Genomic DNA, 19,801 nt, shown 5'->3' with positions numbered 1-19,801 from the left:
GGTGGAGTGCATGCTTAGCATGCTTGAGATCCCGTGCTCAATCCCCAGTACCTCCATTGAAAAAAAAGAGAGAAAAACACCAAATGAAAAAAAATCTTATTATAAATATTCAGGCCTGATAATATTGGCATAAATTAGAGCATTTAAATAATTCCTAGTTGTTGGTGAAGTTATGTGTGCTGGCAGATGTGTTAAGTGGTATAGCCTTTCAGGAAGGCCATTCATGCTCTCTATCAAAAATGAAGATTTGACCTAGGAATTCTAAGACTGCTTCCTACAAATATTCTTGTGTAGCTCTGAAGAAAGGTAGTATATACAAGTACCCTCATTGAGGAGTACTTCTGGAAATAACCTAAAATGGCCATCAATAGCTGTTAAATGAAAGATATCCAAGATACATTGTTGATTAAAAAAAAAGTTAAGTTGTAGAACACTAAGATGCTGTTAATGAAAAAAGTTGTGTTGCACAACAAGATTTCTCTCATGACCTAATTTGTATGTGGAAAAGAAAATTACGTATATCAACTTGGCATTGGGTTCAGCTACTGGTAATCGACTGGAAATTAGAGTGGCTTAGCCAAGATGGAAGTTGATTTTTCTCTCACCAGTGCTGCCTGGAGGTGGGCATTCTGTGGCTGGCATGCTGGTGCCCTGGTGTTACTGGGGACCCAGGCCTCTGTCTTTCCGTTCTGCCCTCCAAACTAATGATTTCCTTTCTCGGGTTTCACTCATGGTCCAAGACATTTGGACTAGCCTTCAAGTCTTCTGGAGTTGGGAGGAATAAGGACAGACAGAGAGGCCAAAATAGGTCCCCTTCCAGCTGATTCAGTCCCTTTCAGCATCTTTCTGAAAAACCCAGTACAGTAGCCCTGTTTTATCTCCTTGACTGGTACTCAGTCACATGACCACACAGAATTGTATGAAAGGAAGAGAACCTTAATCTTCCTTTGGGGGGCCGTCAGGGTCATGTTGCCGCAGGGAAGGGATAATGGCTGTTGGGGCAGGTGTAGCAGTTGCTGTCACTGTACACGTATGATCACTTGTGATGGGACAGAACACTGCTGAAAGAGTGGCCAAGAGCCAGTGACCAGTGGGCTCTCAGCAGGAGCAGAACCTCTGCATTTTTCCCTCCACCTGTCTGCACCGTTGAACGGTTTTCACAAGTATGTTTTATTATAATAAAAAAAAACCCAACAAGAACAACAAAACCCATGGCTTATTAAGGAAAGTATTAGGGCCTTACAGTACCTCTTATCATCAATAGTGCGCCACAGTTTAATTGGTAATGCGTTTCTTGGTGGTAGTGAAATATTACAATAATGCTTTTGAGAATGTATTAGGAGTGAACCTCATTATCCAGATTTAGGAGTAATTCTCTCAGAAGGAAGTGGGATGGATGTTTTGAATATTTAACTAATGATCGGGCCTGAGTGTCACTGAGGAAAACAAGCCCTTTCTAAGATATAATTGCAGTAGGAAGTAGTGAAAAAGCATAAAGCATAAAAAATGTGTTTCACTGATACCTCTGCATTTATGTATATTCATGAGGATTTATGTTGAATGACTTAAGCAAATCATCTGACCTTTATCCATCGCTCTGAAATTTTATTGACTTCAGGAGGGCTTTTGGAATTTATCCATAGCAGTTTTGCTGGGAATTCTTTTCTCATTCAGGTAATACATACTGTGTTTTTAATAAATCCATCATTTCTGCAGCCCCGCACTGAGTATAAGCTGTTAATGTGGTTTTCAGGGAGCCATTTTGGAAAGGCAGTGTTTTTCACTTCCCAACGCGGCTTCTTTAAAGCAAACTACTTTTAACCAATGTTAGTGGTGGCCTGAAAAAAAATGTTTTGTGCATGTGTGTGTGTGTGCACGTGTGTGTGTACACACATATACTCCTGCCCAAATGAATAAAAATAATCTCATCAGCTTGGTGATGAATTTGACCAGCTATTTAATTGTTATATTACAATTAAGAGAAATTGGTGTGTCCCATGTTCTGTAGGAATTTAACATCTGTCGTAAACTGTGGCAACATAGCCAAGGGTAAGTGAAGCCGAGGTCACCCCTTCTGGCTGGGGGCCCAGCCTTCTAATAAGGTTCATGATCATCCTGCTTGTGACTTGTGTCCACATGCGGGTGGGTCTCCCTGTCTGTCCTTGGAGATATGCAATGTTTGCCTTCAGCATCCAGTCACATACATTTAGACCTGGAAAAAGCCGTGTAGAGCTTTTACAGTGGTTCTTTTCTGAATCATTGACCTTCTTGAGAATCTGGTAAAATGTATGTCCCCTCCCTTGCAAAATGAATGAGTTCGTCTGCACAGAAAATGTGCATATATATATATGTATGTGTGTGTATATATATATGTAGGGTCCCTGGACCATTTAAACACGTACGCCGAGCCCTGATTCATATCAGCATCTCGTTTTGTAGATGAATAAGCTGGGAGCTAGAGAAATTTAGAGATTTCCTCAGGTGGTAGAGCTTGCTCTTAATCTAGTGCTTTCATACACATTTTCAAGATTCCACATGTGGTTTCATCTCTCTGAAATGCAGTGTGATGTGGTCAGCATCCTGTGGAACACTCTGGGTTCTACCAAAGAAAATGTATTTTAGCAAAAGACACCTTCATCAATGAGAAGTACTAAAAGTTTGAAGAATAGAATCGATGAAAATTTCTTTCCACCCTTGGTACAAATGAAAGCCCTGTGACTCCAGGACCCTCGGGATCTGCAGATAGGAAGGGGGTCGAGGGTGTGTTCTGTACGCGAGGTCTGTGGCTGACCTCACCCCGTGGTGGCCTGGGGGCTGCAGGCTCCGCCCCCTTGCCTCTTCAGCCCTGTCACCCGGTCCTCTCCCTTTCGCCCTCTGCTTAAGGTTCCGCGTTGTTCATTCCCCTTCCCGGGCTCAAGTTCTCCATCACACCGTCATCCTTTCTCTTCGTGGAACATCTGGGAAGCCTCTCATGTCTGTTGCACACCAGGCCCAGTGTCAGCAGCTGTTGCAAAAAACGTGCATTTTTGGTCACGTTCTTGATTTTGTATTTTTACTAGAATCAGAGGGGTCTGACCTTTCTGTTTCCTTTCTCACTTACTTTGAGTGGCTGTCGTGTGGTACCATTGATTGTTTTTTTCTCCTCCCCTCTTTGGCAGCATCTCTTCGGGAGTCCGCAACCATCTTCTGTTCAGCTCTGGGTCTCCTTTGGCCGGAAGCCCATGAGAGCAGCCCAGTTTGTCACAAGACATCCTATTAATGTGAGTGGGGTCTGCTGGGGGTGGGTGGGAAGGACTGCTGCTGTGCCATACGGAGGTTGGGGAAGGGGGATGGGGGAGGTCCTTCTCGGGTGGGTATTTGATGAAGGCTCCCTGAAGGCACTTACTAGATAAGTCTCGAGAGGGAACCATGATGCTTTGGGCATCTTGCTCTGCTTTTTCCCTCTTCACTCTTTGAAGTGGAGCTGAATGGGAGCCTTAGTTTGGTTTAAGTGGGGAAGGATTGGCAGAGAGGTTTGGAGCCAGAGTCCGGGGGCTCAGTGTGTCAGTGCTGAAGGGACGGGAGGTTAGTGACGGCAGTAGTTAGTTATGAGTACCTGCTGTGTTGCTCACAGAGGGTGAGGGTCCAAAAGAGGATAAGATTTGAGTCTCACCCTTTTAGAAACAGATGAATTGGAGAGCCTGAGAACAGAGCAGAGGAAGAAACCACACATAGTCCACGGCCTGACTGTGCAGTCCGTGTTGGAAGACAGAGCGATAGGGGAGGTCACGGTGGGCCGGGGTTGTCAGAGAAGCGACCACAGGACGGAGGTGGCATTTGAAGGCCGTGATGCTAGGAGTGGGTGTGACGGGAGGCCAGTGGCTCAGAGGCTTGTGAGACGGAGAACATGCTCATCAGTTCTTTGCCTTCTCTGTGCTCCGCCTTCCTTAGAGAAGACGAGAGGGAGGGAGGTACATGTGAGTCCGTGTTGTACTTTGTGCTACTGATCGGGAGGCCCCTGATCTACCAAGAGGCTCCTGGGTCGTTTGTAGAGTTCCGTGGCCCATTCTTATTTTATGCTCCACCTGCCACTGAGGGACCTGCTCCAGCCACATGGCAGCCTCAGGTTCTCCAAAGACAGGGTCAGCCAAGCTTCTTCTCCAGGGTTGGGAGGCCTTCCTTGGGCTCCAAGCCCACGTTCGTCCCGGGGACGTTTGGAAGTTGTTGCTTTAGGGCGCAGAGGGACAGTCCATGGGGCATAGGCGGTTTTTTTGACTCGTGTCTTTTTTTGACTTTTGATGCCAAAGGAATATTACATCGCAGACGCCTCCGAGGACCAGGTGTTTGTGTGTGTCAGTCATAGTAACAACCTCACCAACCTGTACATCTCGGAGGCAGAGGGGCTGAAGTTCTCCCTGTCCTTGGAGAATGTCCTGTACTACAGCCCAGGAGGGGCGGGCAGTGACACCCTGGTGAGGTAAGAGACTGTGCGTCCCTCCCGGCTCTCTCACCCCAACACAGCCTCTTGTCAGATGGTTTTCAACAGTAGCCGTACACGTGGACTCACCTGGGGAGCTTTTAGAAACCCCGATACCTGGCACCCATTCCCTGAAGTCACGTATTATTCAGTTTAGGGTGTTGTGGGGGTGTGAGGGTTTTTACAAAGCTCCCCAGGTGATTTTTATGTGATGCAGAGGCTGAGCACTGCTACTCCAGGGGACAGTTAGGGTCACAGTCCCTGTGTCAGTCACCCCTTCGGGTTCCTTTCATTCAGTTGTCTGGTTTTGTGGTCCTGGAGCCTGTGGGAAGGAACACTTGCCAAGTTCCATCAGCTCAGGGCCAGCAGATGGACGAGGCCGTGATGCCCCACCTCCAGGTGACTCTGGCTAACTGACGTCATCACTCTGTTTTTCCCCCAGGAATTGCAAGGTATTTTTCTGTAGTGTCTGTGAAGAGACACCAGCAACATTGATCCTTTATCAGTAACTCATATGGCCTTGTCCTGCAGTAATGGGCATTCTCTGGGCCGCAGGGAGTCTGGGGGTTGGGAGGGTGGATGCCATGAATCCCTGGGTGGCCTGTGATCGGTTAGTGCCACGAGTCCAGTTACCCTCATTTGTCATCCTCCGAAGCAGACTTCTGTGTGTCTGACTGTGATCAGGGTTCCTCTCTTCTCTTGGAGAGAGCCGTCTGGTGGCGCTGGCTGACTGGTCCTCAGAGCGGTCCGGCTCTGAGGCGTGACGCCAGGTCAGAGGGCACGTCGTTGCTGCCCACTGTCCCTCTTCATGGTGCCAGTTCATTCTGTCATCAGTTCATTCAGTAAGCACGCTGCTGCTCCGTGCCCCGTGGTGTTCCCTGCACAGCGGGGAAATCATGTAAACCGCAAGGAAATCTCTGAACAAGGGCCGGGTCTAATTGGGGGAAGACAGTATAAACAAGCGTGTGGTCTGTCTGTAATAATGAGTGCTGAGGAGAGAAATAAAGCAAGGTAAGAGGACTGGGGGTTACAAGTGTATAATTTTATATTGGCTGGTCTTGAAAGGCTGCTTCAGGGGGGTGACAGGTGCAGGTGCCTGAAGGAGAGGGTCCAGCACATAGCTGCGGAAGACCATTGCAGGTGGAGGGAACAGCATTGCAGGTGGAGGGAATAGCAGGCACAGTGGCTCTGAGGGTGGAACTTTGTTGGTTTATTTTAGGAGCAGAGTGGATCAAACACCTGAAGGAGGGAAGAGAGAATCCAAGATCCAGGAACAAGGAGAATAGGGCTTAGATGGCTCGAGGGCATAGAAGGAACTTTATTTTGTGCTTTAAAGTACGACCAGAAGATGGACATCGTTTGATTTAACCTGTTTCATTTTTTTACACCATTAAAACAAATTTGAAACGCATTATATGAAGAAAAGAGCATAAAACGTAAAGGGGCAGTGTTATCAATAATTTTGTTGACACTCACATGACTTACATTTTAAAGATGTCACCCCAGATGCTGGGTGGAAGTTAGACAGCAGACTTCCACGTGTCTGGAGGGGACGAGCGGCAGCGGGGGCTCTCCGTGAGGGTCCTGCAGAAATCCAGGCATTGGAGGTTGGTGCTGGCTGGACCCAGCGTGGTGGCAGCGGAGGTGATAGAAAGGGTCAAATTCTGACCATTGGCTGATGGCTTTGCTGATGGATTGGACATTGGAAGGAGACATCAGGGCCCCACTGCTGCTTGACCGCAGCAGCTGGTACAAGGATGGTTCCTCACGGTCAGGGCGGACCGGGCGAGGTGCAGGTGTGGGGAAAAGACCAGGAGTTCCAGTTCGACTTATTAGCCGGGAGATGCCTATTAGCTCTCCGAGCCGAGGACTTCCTGTGTGGTCTCTGATGATGCCTTTCCACTCCGTTTCTTCTCCTTGGAGGTGCTGCCATCTTTTACTCCTTTTTCTCCCCTGGTACAGAGTCACAGGTAATTTACTACCCAGTGTCTTCTAATGCATATGAACCGTTCCTGCCGTGACTCATCCTCAGGTTGTTCTGGTTTGGTCTGTCGCAGCCCCTGTGGGCTGGTTCCTGTGGCTTTTTAAAAAAAAAATAATTTATTGCAGTGAAAGTTACATAACATCAGCTTAACCGTTTATTTAAAGTGCACAACTCAGTGGCATTTAGCACATTCACAGTGTTGTGCAACCACCAGCTTTGTCTAATTCCCAAACATTTATATTTTCATTTCCTCCAGAGAAAACCCCTTACCCCTTCAGCAGTTTCTCCCCACTCTTGCCTCCCCCAAGTCCCTGGCAACCACTGGGCTACTTCTGTCTCTGTTCTGGCTGTTTCATAGAAATAGAATCCCACCTCAACATCTGACCATTGTGTCTGGCTTTGTTCACTTTGTGTAATGTTTTCAAGGTTTATCCACATGCAATAGCTGTCGATACTTCATTCCTTTTTATGGGTGAGTAATATTCTCCTTCCTGTTCTGTAAGTAAAATGATGAACTGCTATGTCTCAGGTCTATCGTGGACTCATTGTTTTTCACCTTTGGGAGCCTCCAGCTGTGAGGCTGACAAGCCACAGCCCCTGTGTTTGTCAGCTGTTCAGGGTGGAGATGGTGACAGGGCAGAGTGGGAGCCAGAAGCTGCACAGTGCAGCCCCCCAGGAAGTGGGACCCTCAGTCACATGGCCACATGGCCACCACAGACAGACAGACGGCCTTACACAGTTACAGGTGTCCCTCCTGCCTCCCTGGCATTAGTGTGGTTGGGACGTTGAAAATAGATTTACGTCAAGATTGATAAACTCAATTAATGTTTTTTTCCTTCAGATTTTATCTCAGGACTGGAGATGTTCAGACATGCTCCCTTGAACAACCTTTGTCATCCGTGTCTCCATCACAGTGTGACGAAATGGGAGAAGGGTGAATTAGGTTATGTGGGCAGGTGGCTTAAAGAAACCAACAGAACCTTGTGTGGTTTTGGAAATAAGCTCTTCTTCGAGCTCATTAGGAACGTATGGTGCCAGGGACCTGGATCTCGTTACTTAGAGCCCTGGGGAAGGAGTTCGTGCTGGGGCGACCACCTGACCTTGGTAGAGGGTAGCGTCTACACAGATGGGTGGGAGAGACCACAGGCCTGTGGGGCGTCCTGTGGGGGCCAAGGGGGGCCTCCTGAGCCGCCTGGCAAGGGGAGAAGCTGCGGTGAGAGCCAGTGAGAGAAAACGGAAGACAACAACTCGGGGGTGTGCTTGGGGTGAGTCAGATTGTGGCGGGGTGGGAGGCGTCAGAGGGGAGGTGCCAGGATGCACCAGGACCTGGAGGCGGAGGAGCGTGGGCAGCACAGGGCCCCTGCTCAGATCTAAAAGATTAAACTCCAGGAAACAGGCCAGGGAAAGGGACAGGGCTCCTCGAAGTGAAACGCAGACCTCCCAGAGGTTTGGGAAGAAGCCGGTACACCCGAGGACGGTGGACCTCAGGGTGATGGGCTCCCGAGCAGGAGAGCCGAGGGACGCAGGGCAGGAGGGTGGCAGACCTCGGACTGATTCCCGAGGAAGCAACTGGAAAACAACTAAAACAGACCGAAGGAAGCCCTGGGTGGGCAGAAGTGGTCCCGGCACTGGTACTTCCCTTAGGTCCTCACCCTGTCTCTCGGGCTTGAGTGGCCCTGCCGCTTGCCCGTGCATCTTTGTGTCTGAGGTGGCAGCACAGTCGTGGAGCTCCAGGTCCGTGTGACAGATGGCAGGAAGCCGTGTGCGCTGTGGTTACCCTTTCTCAGAGATCTGTTATGTCTGTAACGTGTGTTCCTGCAGAACTGCTATCCCAGTGAGATCGTAGCGGTCGGGGCCGGGGAGGGGCTTGTTCTCTGATTCCCTGTTCGTAAGCGTAACTTCAAGGTTTCCAGAGCCATCCTGGTTAGGGGTACCGCGTCTTCAGGACGGGGTTCTGCTCTGCTCCGTAACACAAGCTCTATGCACTCCTGTCGGATCAGGGTGTTGTTGGCTCATTTGTTGTGAGTATCTGCACAGTGGCCGTGGGGCCTCTCAGCTGTGTTCTTACGCATGAGCTTAGGTTTAAGCCCCAGCAGCATAATTAGTATCTGGCAAGTTTGGTTTCTTGTTTCCTGTTTGTCAAGGCTCGCTGGAGGATTTGGGGTCAGTTTTGTTAGTGGAGAAATAAATGTGCCTCCAACACCGACTCTTCTGTGTTGCGTTCAACATTCTGAACCTCAAGTGAGGAGTGATTGATCAGATGAGCATCTTGCCCTCAAAACTGAAAAAACTAGAATAAATAAAAAAAAAATCACTTTTTTTTTAAAAAAAGGGCAGATTGTTCACCCATAAAAAGGAATGAAATAATGCCATTTGCAGCAACATGGATGGATCTAGAGATTATTATATCAAGTGAAGTAAGTCAGAGAAAGACAAATATATCATATGCTATCACTTATATAGTGGAATCTAAAAAGAAAAAGATAGAAATTCTATTTACAAACCAAAAACAGACTTAACGAACGTAGGAAACAAACTATGGCTACCAAAGGGGAAAGAGCGGGGAAGAATGAAATAGGAGTTGGGGATTAACAGACACACATTATTATATATAAAATAGATAAACAACAAGGACCTGCTGCATAGCACAGGGAACTACATTCAATTTCTTATAATAACATAATGGAAAAGAATATAAAAAGAAAGAAATATATGTATAACTAAATCACTTTGCTGTACACCTGCAGCTAACATTGTAAATCAACTACACGTCAATAAAAAATTAAAGGGAAAAAAAGAATGAAGTACTAATACAACGTGGATGAACCCTGAAAACATGGTGCTGAAGGAAAGTAGCGAGATACAAAAGGTCACATATTGTATGATTCCATTTACGTGAAGTGTCCACAATACACAAATCCATAGAGACAGAAAACTGATCAGTGGTTGCCAGCACCTGGGATGGGGAGGAAACATGGGGAGTAACTGCCTGTGAGTACACGGTTTCCCTGCAGGGTGATGACAATGCCCTGAAACTACACGGTGATGATCGTTGCCTAACATCAGGAAGGTACTTAGTGCCTCTGAATTGTGTACTTTAAAACGGTTAAATTTTACGTTACTGAAAATAAAAACATACAAATAATGAGTTCAAGTTCACAGCCGTTTGCTTTCTCTTCTTGTAGGTATTTTGTGAATGAACCATTTGCCGACTTTCACCGCGTGGAGGGGTTGCAGGGGGTGTACATTGCTACTCTGATTAACGGCTCCATGAGCGAGGAGAACATGAGATCCGTCATCACCTTTGACAAAGGGGGAACCTGGGAATTCCTTCAGGCCCCAGCCTTCACGGGATACGGAGAGAAAATCAACTGTGAGGTACAGAGGCTTTACTCTTGTTTGGATTTTTAATAGAAGCTCTTAGCTGTAGGTCTCCCCTTACAGTTCCCAAACTCTGCACCGAGACACCCTGGGGTACGGTAGTGAACTCACGGGGCGCCATGGGGTATTTTAAGTTTTCGAAGGAAATAGCGCAGTACTTGACGTCTGTTGGTCACCATGTGAATTACCGCTGTCTTGAGTTAGTTTCACAGTTTGCGCATTAGCTCATGCTGTCTGTCTTTTGATGACATGTCTTTGTGAAGCTGCGTTCTTGGCAGTTGATGTGATAAAGAGCAAGTGAAAAAAATCAGAGTGGGGCAGGAAATGACGGTGGGTGGTATCTGATGAGATCCCAAAAAGCCGTGCAGCGCCCGACAGGTGTCCACATCCTCTTACTAAGTGATGAGTGACTGTGGTTATTTATGAAGGAGATAAAAATTGTATGTTTTCTTTCCATTTATATACACATACACAAATACATGTACACACTATTATTTTGATCTGTGACTAAGTTTCTAAGTTTTCAGGACATATATTTACTAAGTTGTTTGGACTTAACTATGTTAAAAAAAATTAGTATTTCTTCTGGCCTGAGGCTGCTATTAAAAAAAAAAATTACCGAGACACTAATTGTGCCGTGAACCAAGACAGTTGAGAAACCCTCGCCGTAAGTAATTATTTCTGCAGAACATCTTTTAAAGTTCTTCCCTGTATATAAGTTAGGATTCTACAGTTTTCCCTCTCTGTGACTTCATCAGAAGAGCTCACGATACTAAAATGTGCTGTTTGGCCCCATTAAGAATTCCCATTCTCCCAAGCAGCTCCTTCCATTTCCCTCGGGAGATATGTGGCTTGTGGTCCCTGCTTTATGTAACACCCCTCACCTCCACTCTCATTTCTCTAGGGGACCTAGGGTGTGTCAAGTAGGTGGGCAGAAGGAACTTGGTTGGGAGAAAAAAGCAGTAGTTCTCATTTTTGGAGAAGCCATAACATTTTTATTAGACAATTACCTGATCTCTTGGATTTTTGAATTTTGTTTGTCTACGGTGGTGAAATATATTGACTCTCCCACATGCTGTATCTGTGGCCCTTGGGAAAATTATTTTGGAGACTCTTGATCTTGGATGCCCTTCTTGACTTTTCTTCCCTGTTGGGCAGCAGGTCTGGGCTTACCGCACCACGTCTAGCTTGGGAGAGAGGCAGGGTGCAGGTAGCTACAGGCGAACACCAAGATGCCATTCCTTCACTGCAGGACGTGGGTGGGGGTCTAAACCTTGGTTAAATAAAATGAGTGGGATTGTTTAAACTGAGCTCCTTGTACCCCTGACTGATCAGTTTATTTATGAACTGGACAACAGTTAGTCATCAGCTTTTAGTTTCTAATTCTGATTTTAGGTGGTGACAGAAAAGGTGAGTTGGCAGATATTTCTTGGAGAAACAACCGAATTTACTCCAGTTTTCATTTGCTAAACTTTGCTGGTAGCAAGATGGATATTTGTTAGGGAGATCCTTGTGTTAAAAAAATAAGTATATCTAGCAGAGTGTCAGTTTTTACCTATAACATAAGCACAAATAGGGGTAGCCTGTCTAGAACACTGGACGAGGCTAAAGAACATTTGACAGTCCCTTTCTGGCCAGGAGAATCGGGCATGACCCTAGAGCAAAAGGGTTGTTTGCAGAACTATTAAAATCTGAACCTAAGTGATGGAGGCCAGTTGGAATAACTTGAGGTCCTTGCCAAGGACACCAGTAGACTTTTTGTACAAATGCGGACTACTTCAAAATTTTTAATGTGGATCTTTCGGTGTTTATGTATCTCCTAGGTTGTACATGTGGGAGGTTATCAGTGAGGCTTTCTGACTTCTGAGTCTTAGTTTTTCCTCTGACGGAATTGCTTAAATCCTATTTGAAATACATCTCCACTGACTTAGAAAATAAGTAATATGAAATCATTTTGTTTGTCTCGTGTTGTGATTCCCACGAGAAAGAACCTGTAGGTAACCTGGGGAGAAAGAGTGGTAACTCTGTCTTCTAGCTTTGGCATGGATCTTTCCTTCCTTCCTCCTTCCTTCCTTTCTTTCTTTGTTTCCTTCTTTCCTTCTTTCTCTCTTTCTTTCTTCTTCTTTCCTTTTCTTTTTTTATTTTGCATTTTAAATATATATCTATTGAAGTACAGTCGATTCACAATGTTGTGTCCGTTTCTGGTGTACAGCACGATACTTCAGTCATGTGGGAACATACGTGCATTCATTTTCATAGTCTTCTCCATCATAGGTTAACCAGGCATGATTTCTGATTGCTGTTCTCCGAGAGCCTCAGAAGGAATTTTTACGAGGATTTTTCTCTTTTTCCCAATGAGAGGCATTTTCCTGGTTCCGACGGTCACATCCGCCTGGGGAGGGTGGGATGTGGGGACAGTGGGCTGTGGCTCTCTTTTTCTTTGGGCCGGTCTTCTTCCTCTGGACCACCCGCAGCACTGGTGCGACAGGGCGCCGTGTTCGGAGGGAGGTGGAGATGGCGTGTCCTGTGCTGACGGTGCCTGGAACTTGTGTCCCTGCAGCTCTCTCAGGGCTGCTCCCTCCACCTGGCCCAGCGGCTCAGCCAGCTGCTCAGCCTCCAGCTGCGGCGGATGCCCATCCTGTCCAAGGAGTCGGCGCCCGGTCTCATCATCGCCACGGGTAAGCCGGCCTTGCCAGGGCTCCCCGCCGGGTGGACCGCGGGCACCTGCGGCAGTCAGCGCTGTCTGCGGTTTGCTGGGCGACTTGGAATTCCTGCGTTCGCTGACATATTCGTGAAATGAAAAATAATCACTCTTCTTGCACTTTAGGTTCGGTGGGAAAGAACTTGGCAAGCAAGACGAACGTGTACGTCTCTAGCAGTGCAGGAGCCCGATGGCGAGAGGTCAGCCCCTCCTGCCCTCCCCTGTTCCTGGCTGTGTGAGGACCTGGCTGGTGCCTCCATGTGTCAGGGACCCACGTGGCCAGTGGTGGAGGGCAGCGATGCCCATCGTGATGATAAACTAAAGAGGGTACCCAGAAGCCCCGCAGCTGCACCCATTCATATTCCCACCCTGTAACATGGGCTCTTGATTTTGCCAAAAATGTTTTTTTGAATCAAAAACAGCCTTTTTTTTTTTCTTCAACAACTGTGAATTTGGGTAAATATTCCGAGATTGTTAAGTTCCATGAGGATGAGGCAGTGTCTGATCCATCCCTTCTTTACTCCTGGGAGCTGGCAGGGACATCTGGGGCTCAGGAAGGCTTCGCAGACTCTGTTGGCAAACTATAATGTGGTTGTCATGGCGTCAGGTCTGAACCTGGTTCCGCCCTTCCTTTTGCATATGAGCCAGGTTGAAGTCAAGCCTCTCCTCCCTGGGCCGAGCTGTGCAGGAACTTCCCCTCATTCTGTGCTGTGGAGGAGGGCCGTTTCTGCCTTAAGGTTCTGTAACTAACTTAAAGGCTCCTTAGGACCTGGTGATACCGGTTCTGAAGGTGGAGCTCATTCTCTTGTCCTGAAATGCTAACTCAGCCTTGGACATTTGAGAACTCCCAAACTTGCTTTTAAAAAAAAGGGTACTTTTCCACCAGCCTCCCATGACTTGCACACATCTGCTCTCATTCTGTGGGGGCTGCTTTCAATGATGGTTTGCTGGGTGTTCAGGGAGCCACCAGGGTAGAACTCAGAGGTCTCCCACAGGCCGTGTGTGGTGCCTGGAGGGCTGTGGGGCTCTCACAAGAGCCGGCAGGTCGCTCCCAGCCTCGCGGGGCTCTTACTGGAAATGCAGCATGTACACTTTCACATCGAAATACGCAGCGTGTGAAGCGATAATAATACACGACATTTGTCTGGCTCTGGGCAGTCGGCAGAGACCTGTCATGTGCCTCACCCCACTTGAGGTGGCATTCCTCCCGCTGACAGATCCGGGACCCAGGTGTGTGTGTGTGTAAATTCAGGCCGATACAGTACGGTAGAGAATATAATTATGTATTCAGGTGAAGGAGCTTGTTAAGGCCGGGCAGTCAAAAAGCGTGAACAGGTTGGAATTTGGGGACATCTGTGCCCCGCTCCTATGGGAAAGGTTGGGCGGTGGCTTTCCTCTTCCCTGGAGCCAGACATTCCTTGTGAAATTGGGTGTTCTCGCCTCTGCGGGTAGGCCTGTGGTTGGTTTGTGCCCTCTGATGTTGGTGGAATCTGGGGTTTGAACATCTGCAAGCAATTTCCTTCTGGGGAGAAAGCAGGGTCTTGTTCCTCCTCCAGTGAAGTGGTGTCGTCTGGCTGGTGCTGGGGCAGCTGTCCGGGCTTCCCGCCGGGCAAGCAGCCACTGCACAAGGGACCTTGTTTTTGGAAATAGCAGGGAGCTAATGAGGGGATGAAAAGGTTGAGCTTGTCTATGGGAGCGGGCATCTGAGGTCCCGCGGGCAGCCTTCTCTTTAGAGGGAAAGTCTCGGCGGTGTGAGACGGGTAGGTGGTGGCCGGGGGCAAGGAAATGGGATGCAGGCCACGGCTGCTGCCTGGAAAACTGATCACTGTCTTCTTGTCCCCTTTTACTAATGAGTTGTGCCAATTCTCTGATCCTGAGTCCTTTCCTCGTACATTTTGTTTTAAACTACTTTATTGAGGCACATGGACACACAGTAAATGGCACGCATTTAAAGTGTTTAATTTGATCGGAATTGATCAGCATGACTATGCCTTTGACCGACACCACAATTAAGGCAACAAACAGTCCCATCACCCCCCGAGGTGTCTCTGTGCCCCTTTGTAATCCATCTCTCTCTCTCCACCCGCATCCCTGCCAGAGTGTTAGTTAGCACTTGCTGGGATTCTGTGTACAGGGGCTCATCCAGCACGCCGTCTTCTGGCCTGCTTTCTGTCACTCACCATGAGGATTTTTGGGGTCCATTCGCTTTGCTCCATGCACCAGTGATTCTTTCCTTTTTTTATTATTGATTAGTATCCCCTTGTGGGGACAGTCCACCGTTTCTTTGTCCATTCACCTGTTAATAAACACTCTAGTTTTTGCTGATGACAAATACAGTTGTTACAAACATTTACTTACGTAAATGTTTAGGTGGACATGCATTTTTTTTTTTTTAAGTCTCTTGAGTAGATTCTGCAGAAAGGAATGACTGGGCTACTTGGCGGGCGTTTGTCCGGCTCTTAAAGGAACTACCAAATTGTTTTAAAATATCAGGTTGTTTTCCAAAGTGGATGTAATATTTTGCATTTTCACCAGCAGGGTGTGAGAGCTCACTTCAGGTGTGTGCCAGCACTTGGTATGGTCAATCTTTTTAATTTCAGACATGTTAGTTAAGTGGGTAATGATATCTCTTTGTGATTTTTTAAAAATTACAAAAAAAATTTTTTTAATAATGGAAGTACTGGGGATTGAACCCAGGACCTTGTGAATGCTGAGCATACCCTCTACCACTGAGTGTACCCTCCCCACTCATTTTGGTTTTAATTGGCTTTTTTTTTTTTGATGGCTAGTGATGTTGAGCTCATTGGCCATTTAAGAGTCTTCTTTTGTGAAGTGTCTGCTCAGATCTTTTACCAGTTTTTAAAGGATTGGGTTATTTGTCATCTTACTGAGCTGTAAGAGGTTTGTTTTTTTTTTTTAAAAAGTATATTCTGAATTTAAATCTTTTATATGATACATACAAATTATAAGTATTTTCTCCTAAGTCTGTAGCTGGCTTTTTGTTTGTTTGTTTTCTTAATGGTGTCTTTTGAAGAGCAAATGTTTTAAATTTTAATGAAGTCTAATTCATCAGCTTTTTCTTCTTTGTTTTATGCCCTTTCTTGTTCTAAGAAAGGTCTGTCCTTCCCAAGATCGCAAAGGTCGTCCATATTGTATTCTTTTACAGGTTCTGTAGTTTTGGGGTTTAGGTTTATGATCCATTTTGAGTTAATCTGTACATCTGGTGTGTGGGATGGGTTGTTACTCATTTTTCTGCACAGAGATTGAGTTGGTTCCTCACACTTGTTGAAAAGACTTCTCTTCTCCCCATTGAACTGCCTTGGTACCTGGCTGAAAATCAAATGGCCACGTGTATGTGGGTCTATTTCAAGACTTTCTATTCTACTCCATTGATCTGTATGTCTGTCTTTTCACCAAAACCAAATTGTCTTGATTATTTAAGACTTATAATAAGGGTTGAGATCAAGTAGGGTAAATCTTCCAATTTTGTTCTTTTTTTGGTATGTGTGTGTATATATATATATATATATATTTTTTTTTTTTTTTTTTACTGAAGTATAGTCAGTTTACAATGTTGTGTCAATTTCTGGTGTACAGCATAATACTTCAGTCATACACAAACATACATATATTCGTTTTCATATTCTTTTTCACCATAAGTTACTACAAGATATTGAATATAGTTCCCTGTGCTCTACAGTATAAACTTGTTGTTTATCTATTTCATATATATCAGTCAGTATCTGCAAATTTCAAACTCCCAATTTATCCCTTCCCACCCCTTTCCCCCCTGGTAACTATAAGTTTGTTTTCCATGAATGTGAGTCTGTTTCTGTTTTGTGAGTAAGTTCACTAGTCTTTTTTTGTTGTTGTTTTTTTAGATTCCACATATAAGTGATATCATATGGTATTTTTCTTTCTCTTTTTGGCCCAGTTTTGTTCTTTTTGAAAATGACAATGACTTATTCTAGGGCCTTTGTACAGCCACACAACATTTGAGAATCATTTTGTCAGTTTCTACAAAACCTGTTGGGATCTTGACTGGGATCTTGACAAGAGTCACATTAAATATACAGATCAATGTGGGGAAAATTGACGTCTTAATACTACTAGTAAGTATTAATACATGGAGTCTTCTGTTCCATAAATGTAGTATATTTCTCTATTTCTTCTTAAATTTCTATTAGCAATATTTTATAGTTCTCAATATGGAGGTCTTATGTATCTTTTGTTAGCTTTGTTCACAGGTATTTTTAATTTTTTGGTATTGCGGTAAATGGAATTTTCTTTCAAGTTCATTTTTCAAATGTTGCTGTAGTTCATAAGAACACAATTGGCTTTTATTTATTAACCTGGTATTCTGCAACCTGGCTAAAATAATTTATTAGTGTTTTATAGATTCAGTATAAGTGATTGTATCATCATCACTTTTGTTTCTTCCTTTCTGATCTTTATGGTTTTTATTTCTCTTTTTCTGTCTTCTTTCTTTTCCCTTCTCTAAAAAATAATAATATGGTAATATGTAATAATGATATATTCTGTTAAAGGACAAACTCTTTTCCTTTACTCTCAGAATACTTCTGATACCAAATGTGTGGCGGTTTTCCCATCACAGTAAGCAGTTCTCCAACTCTCCAGACACCAGTTGGATGTCCTGCAGTTCATTCATGACACAAACTAACTAGAATTAGCACAAATCCACAGACTAAGGGCTCAACCTCATAAGACTGCCCCCGCCTCACCCTATATCAGCTGCCAGTTGCAAGTCTCAGGTTGTCACCTGCACTTCTGACTGACCAGCTAGAAGTTGGGGGTTCCCATGACCCACTCTTTGGGTACAGTAATTTGCTAGAACGGCTGGCAGAACACAGGGAAAGAATTATTTATGTTGACTGGTTTATTATAAAGGCTATTACCAAGGATACAGATGGACAGCCAGATGAAGAGGTCCACTGGACAGGGTCCAGAAGTGTCCTGACCACAAGAACATCTATCCCTGTAGGGCTGGGGTGTGCCATTCTCCCAGCATAGGGATGTGCGCGCCAGCCTGGAAACTCTCCAGATCCTGCAGTTGAGGGATTGTTTAATCGAGGCTTCATCACATAGGCATGATTATTAACTCACTACCTAGTCCCTCTGCCCTCCTGGGAGGATAGGGGTGGGGCTGAAAAATTTCAGCTTCTAATCTCACGTATTCTTTCTGTACAGCCCCTCTACTGTCCAAATGCCAACTAATAATCTGGCGGAGATGAGGGTGGATGTAATATTTTGCTCATTTCAAGTGTGTGTTCCTTGTATGTCACGAAGCACAGTTCTAATTACTATTTTAAGGTCTTTGGCAATTCCAGCATTTGGATCATCTTGGGATTGACACCCATTGATTGTCCTTCCCCTTGAGAATTGGAGACATTTAACCGATACATTTTATGTTGAGTAATTTTCAGTTGCATCCTGGACACGAAATCTTCTGGAGGATGTTGACAGTTTTGTTTTAGCGTGTTACACACCTGTTAAGGTTCCAGTCGTGAGTTCCGTGTTGTCGATTCAGGTTGCTACACCTTCGCTTCACCAGTTTGGGTCTGTTCCACACACGTGCAGTTTCGGGGGTAGGCTGAAACTTACATGAGTCCATACACAGTATCAAAGGATTTACTGTTTCACACTCTCCCCTCTGGAATCCCATTCGCATTCTCTCACGCCTGCAGGGGCTTCTTTGCCTGACTCCTTAGGCAGAAACAGTTCCCTTGAAGCTTTAGCCACCTGACTGGAACCGAGGTATTCCAGACTGGGGTCTTCTCTGGGGGCAAAGTCATGCCAGGGAGGTACTGTCGTTTGGCGAGCTTTCCAGGGTTTAAGTTCCTTTCACAAACTGCCTGATTTTGTTTATTTTTCAGCATCCTCAGGTAGCTGTCTTTTTGTATTTTGTCCAAAGTTTTCCCTTGTAACCAGCAGGAAGGATGAGCCGAGGTGGGCTCACCCCATCACAGTAGAACCCGAACTCCAGTTGGTTCATTTTTAATCGTGGCTTGGTGGGGGTCAGAGATTTGGGTTTGACTCCTCCTCTGCTGGTGGATAGTCTGCCACTTGAGTAGGAGCTCCGGTTTCTTCATTTGGCAAGGAAATCGGAGTATGAGACCTTGATCTGCCCATCCTCAGGGTTGTGCAGAGCAGATGAGATAAAGGACGCAAAGTGCTCTGGAGAAGTTGTATTCAGGAGGTGGCATCCCTGCGTGTGTGTGTGTGTGTACACGTGTGTCTGTGTACACGTGTGTGTGGTGTGCCCCCCCCCCCACGGCAGTGCCGTCAGCCCCGGCTCTCTCTCCTCAGGCCCTCCCTGGACCTCACTACTACACGTGGGGAGATCATGGAGGCATCGTCATGGCAATAGCCCAAGGCATGGAGACCAACGAGCTGAAGTAAGTGTCTCTGGTCGAGCTTTTTCTTTTAACATCACCCTGTTCTCCCAGAAATTTAAGTCTGCGATTGTAAGTGGGTTCTCTCTCTACAGCACCGTATTACTGACAGCGCAGTTTGTGACTCGGGAAATTACTTAAAACTTTCCTTGTTTTATGAAATGGGAGTCATAATTTGTCATTCCTATCTCAGTGAAGGACACATGAAATAATCTTACTGATTCACAAAAGTACAGCTCTATGTAAATATAAATTAATGATGACTAAAAATTAACTAGAGGCTTGTCTTTCTTTGCTTTGTGTGTGACACACAGACTCATAGAATGAGTGACAGTGATTACAATAAATAACAATGACATGGGAGTGATCATTTCAGAATGCATGTTGTGTGATAGCCAAGTAACCTTTACTGTGAATCACTGGGTTTTGGAATTCTTGCAGATGGACTTGGAAAGGACATTTGGGGTTAATGGCTTCATTTTGCAGATGAGAAAACTGAGGTTCGGCAAGGTAAAGTAACTGCCCAAGGTCTCCCAGTTTGTTAATAACAGGCGAGACTAGCCCCTCAGGTCTTTAAATTATGTTCCATACTCTTTGCAGTGCCTTCCTCTGAAAAGCAAAAATGTTAAGAGTTAGTAACCTCTGCCTTCTTGAGTCTGATTTTTATCAGAAATAATTGTTTTGTGACTTTTGTCCAAATCAGGACAGAAGTTAATTTTGTTAACATGAGGTCAGGGCAGACTGGCTCTCACTTCTCCTGGTTTTCGAGCTGAACCCAGGAGGTGGATTACAAAAGGAGGGGAGAGGGCTTCTGTAGTCACCTTGTTTGACGCAAGGAAGGCAGCTTGCTTTTCCTTTGCTCCTTT

At 45.6% G+C, this 19,801-nt stretch overlaps 1 protein-coding gene across 1 annotated transcript in view; it reads left to right on the top strand.

Moving 5' to 3' along the window:
- SORL1 (sortilin related receptor 1) overlaps nucleotides 1-19,801 on the top strand; it is a 147,895-nt gene that overhangs the window by 43,485 nt on the left and 84,609 nt on the right. Inside the window, exons 7-12 of the mRNA XM_072954152.1 lie at nucleotides 3,159-3,260; nucleotides 4,287-4,456; nucleotides 9,626-9,818; nucleotides 12,382-12,499; nucleotides 12,649-12,722; nucleotides 18,850-18,938. Of these exons, the coding sequence (XP_072810253.1) occupies nucleotides 3,159-3,260; nucleotides 4,287-4,456; nucleotides 9,626-9,818; nucleotides 12,382-12,499; nucleotides 12,649-12,722; nucleotides 18,850-18,938 (746 nt within the window). The remainder of the gene's footprint in view (nucleotides 1-3,158; nucleotides 3,261-4,286; nucleotides 4,457-9,625; nucleotides 9,819-12,381; nucleotides 12,500-12,648; nucleotides 12,723-18,849; nucleotides 18,939-19,801) is intronic.

This window comes from Vicugna pacos, chromosome 33, assembly GCF_048564905.1.
Source record: "Vicugna pacos chromosome 33, VicPac4, whole genome shotgun sequence".
NCBI classification, from domain to species: Eukaryota; Metazoa; Chordata; class Mammalia; order Artiodactyla; family Camelidae; genus Vicugna; species Vicugna pacos.
Note: the sequence above shows the minus strand (reverse complement) of the source record. Positions and strands in the feature narration are given on the sequence as shown.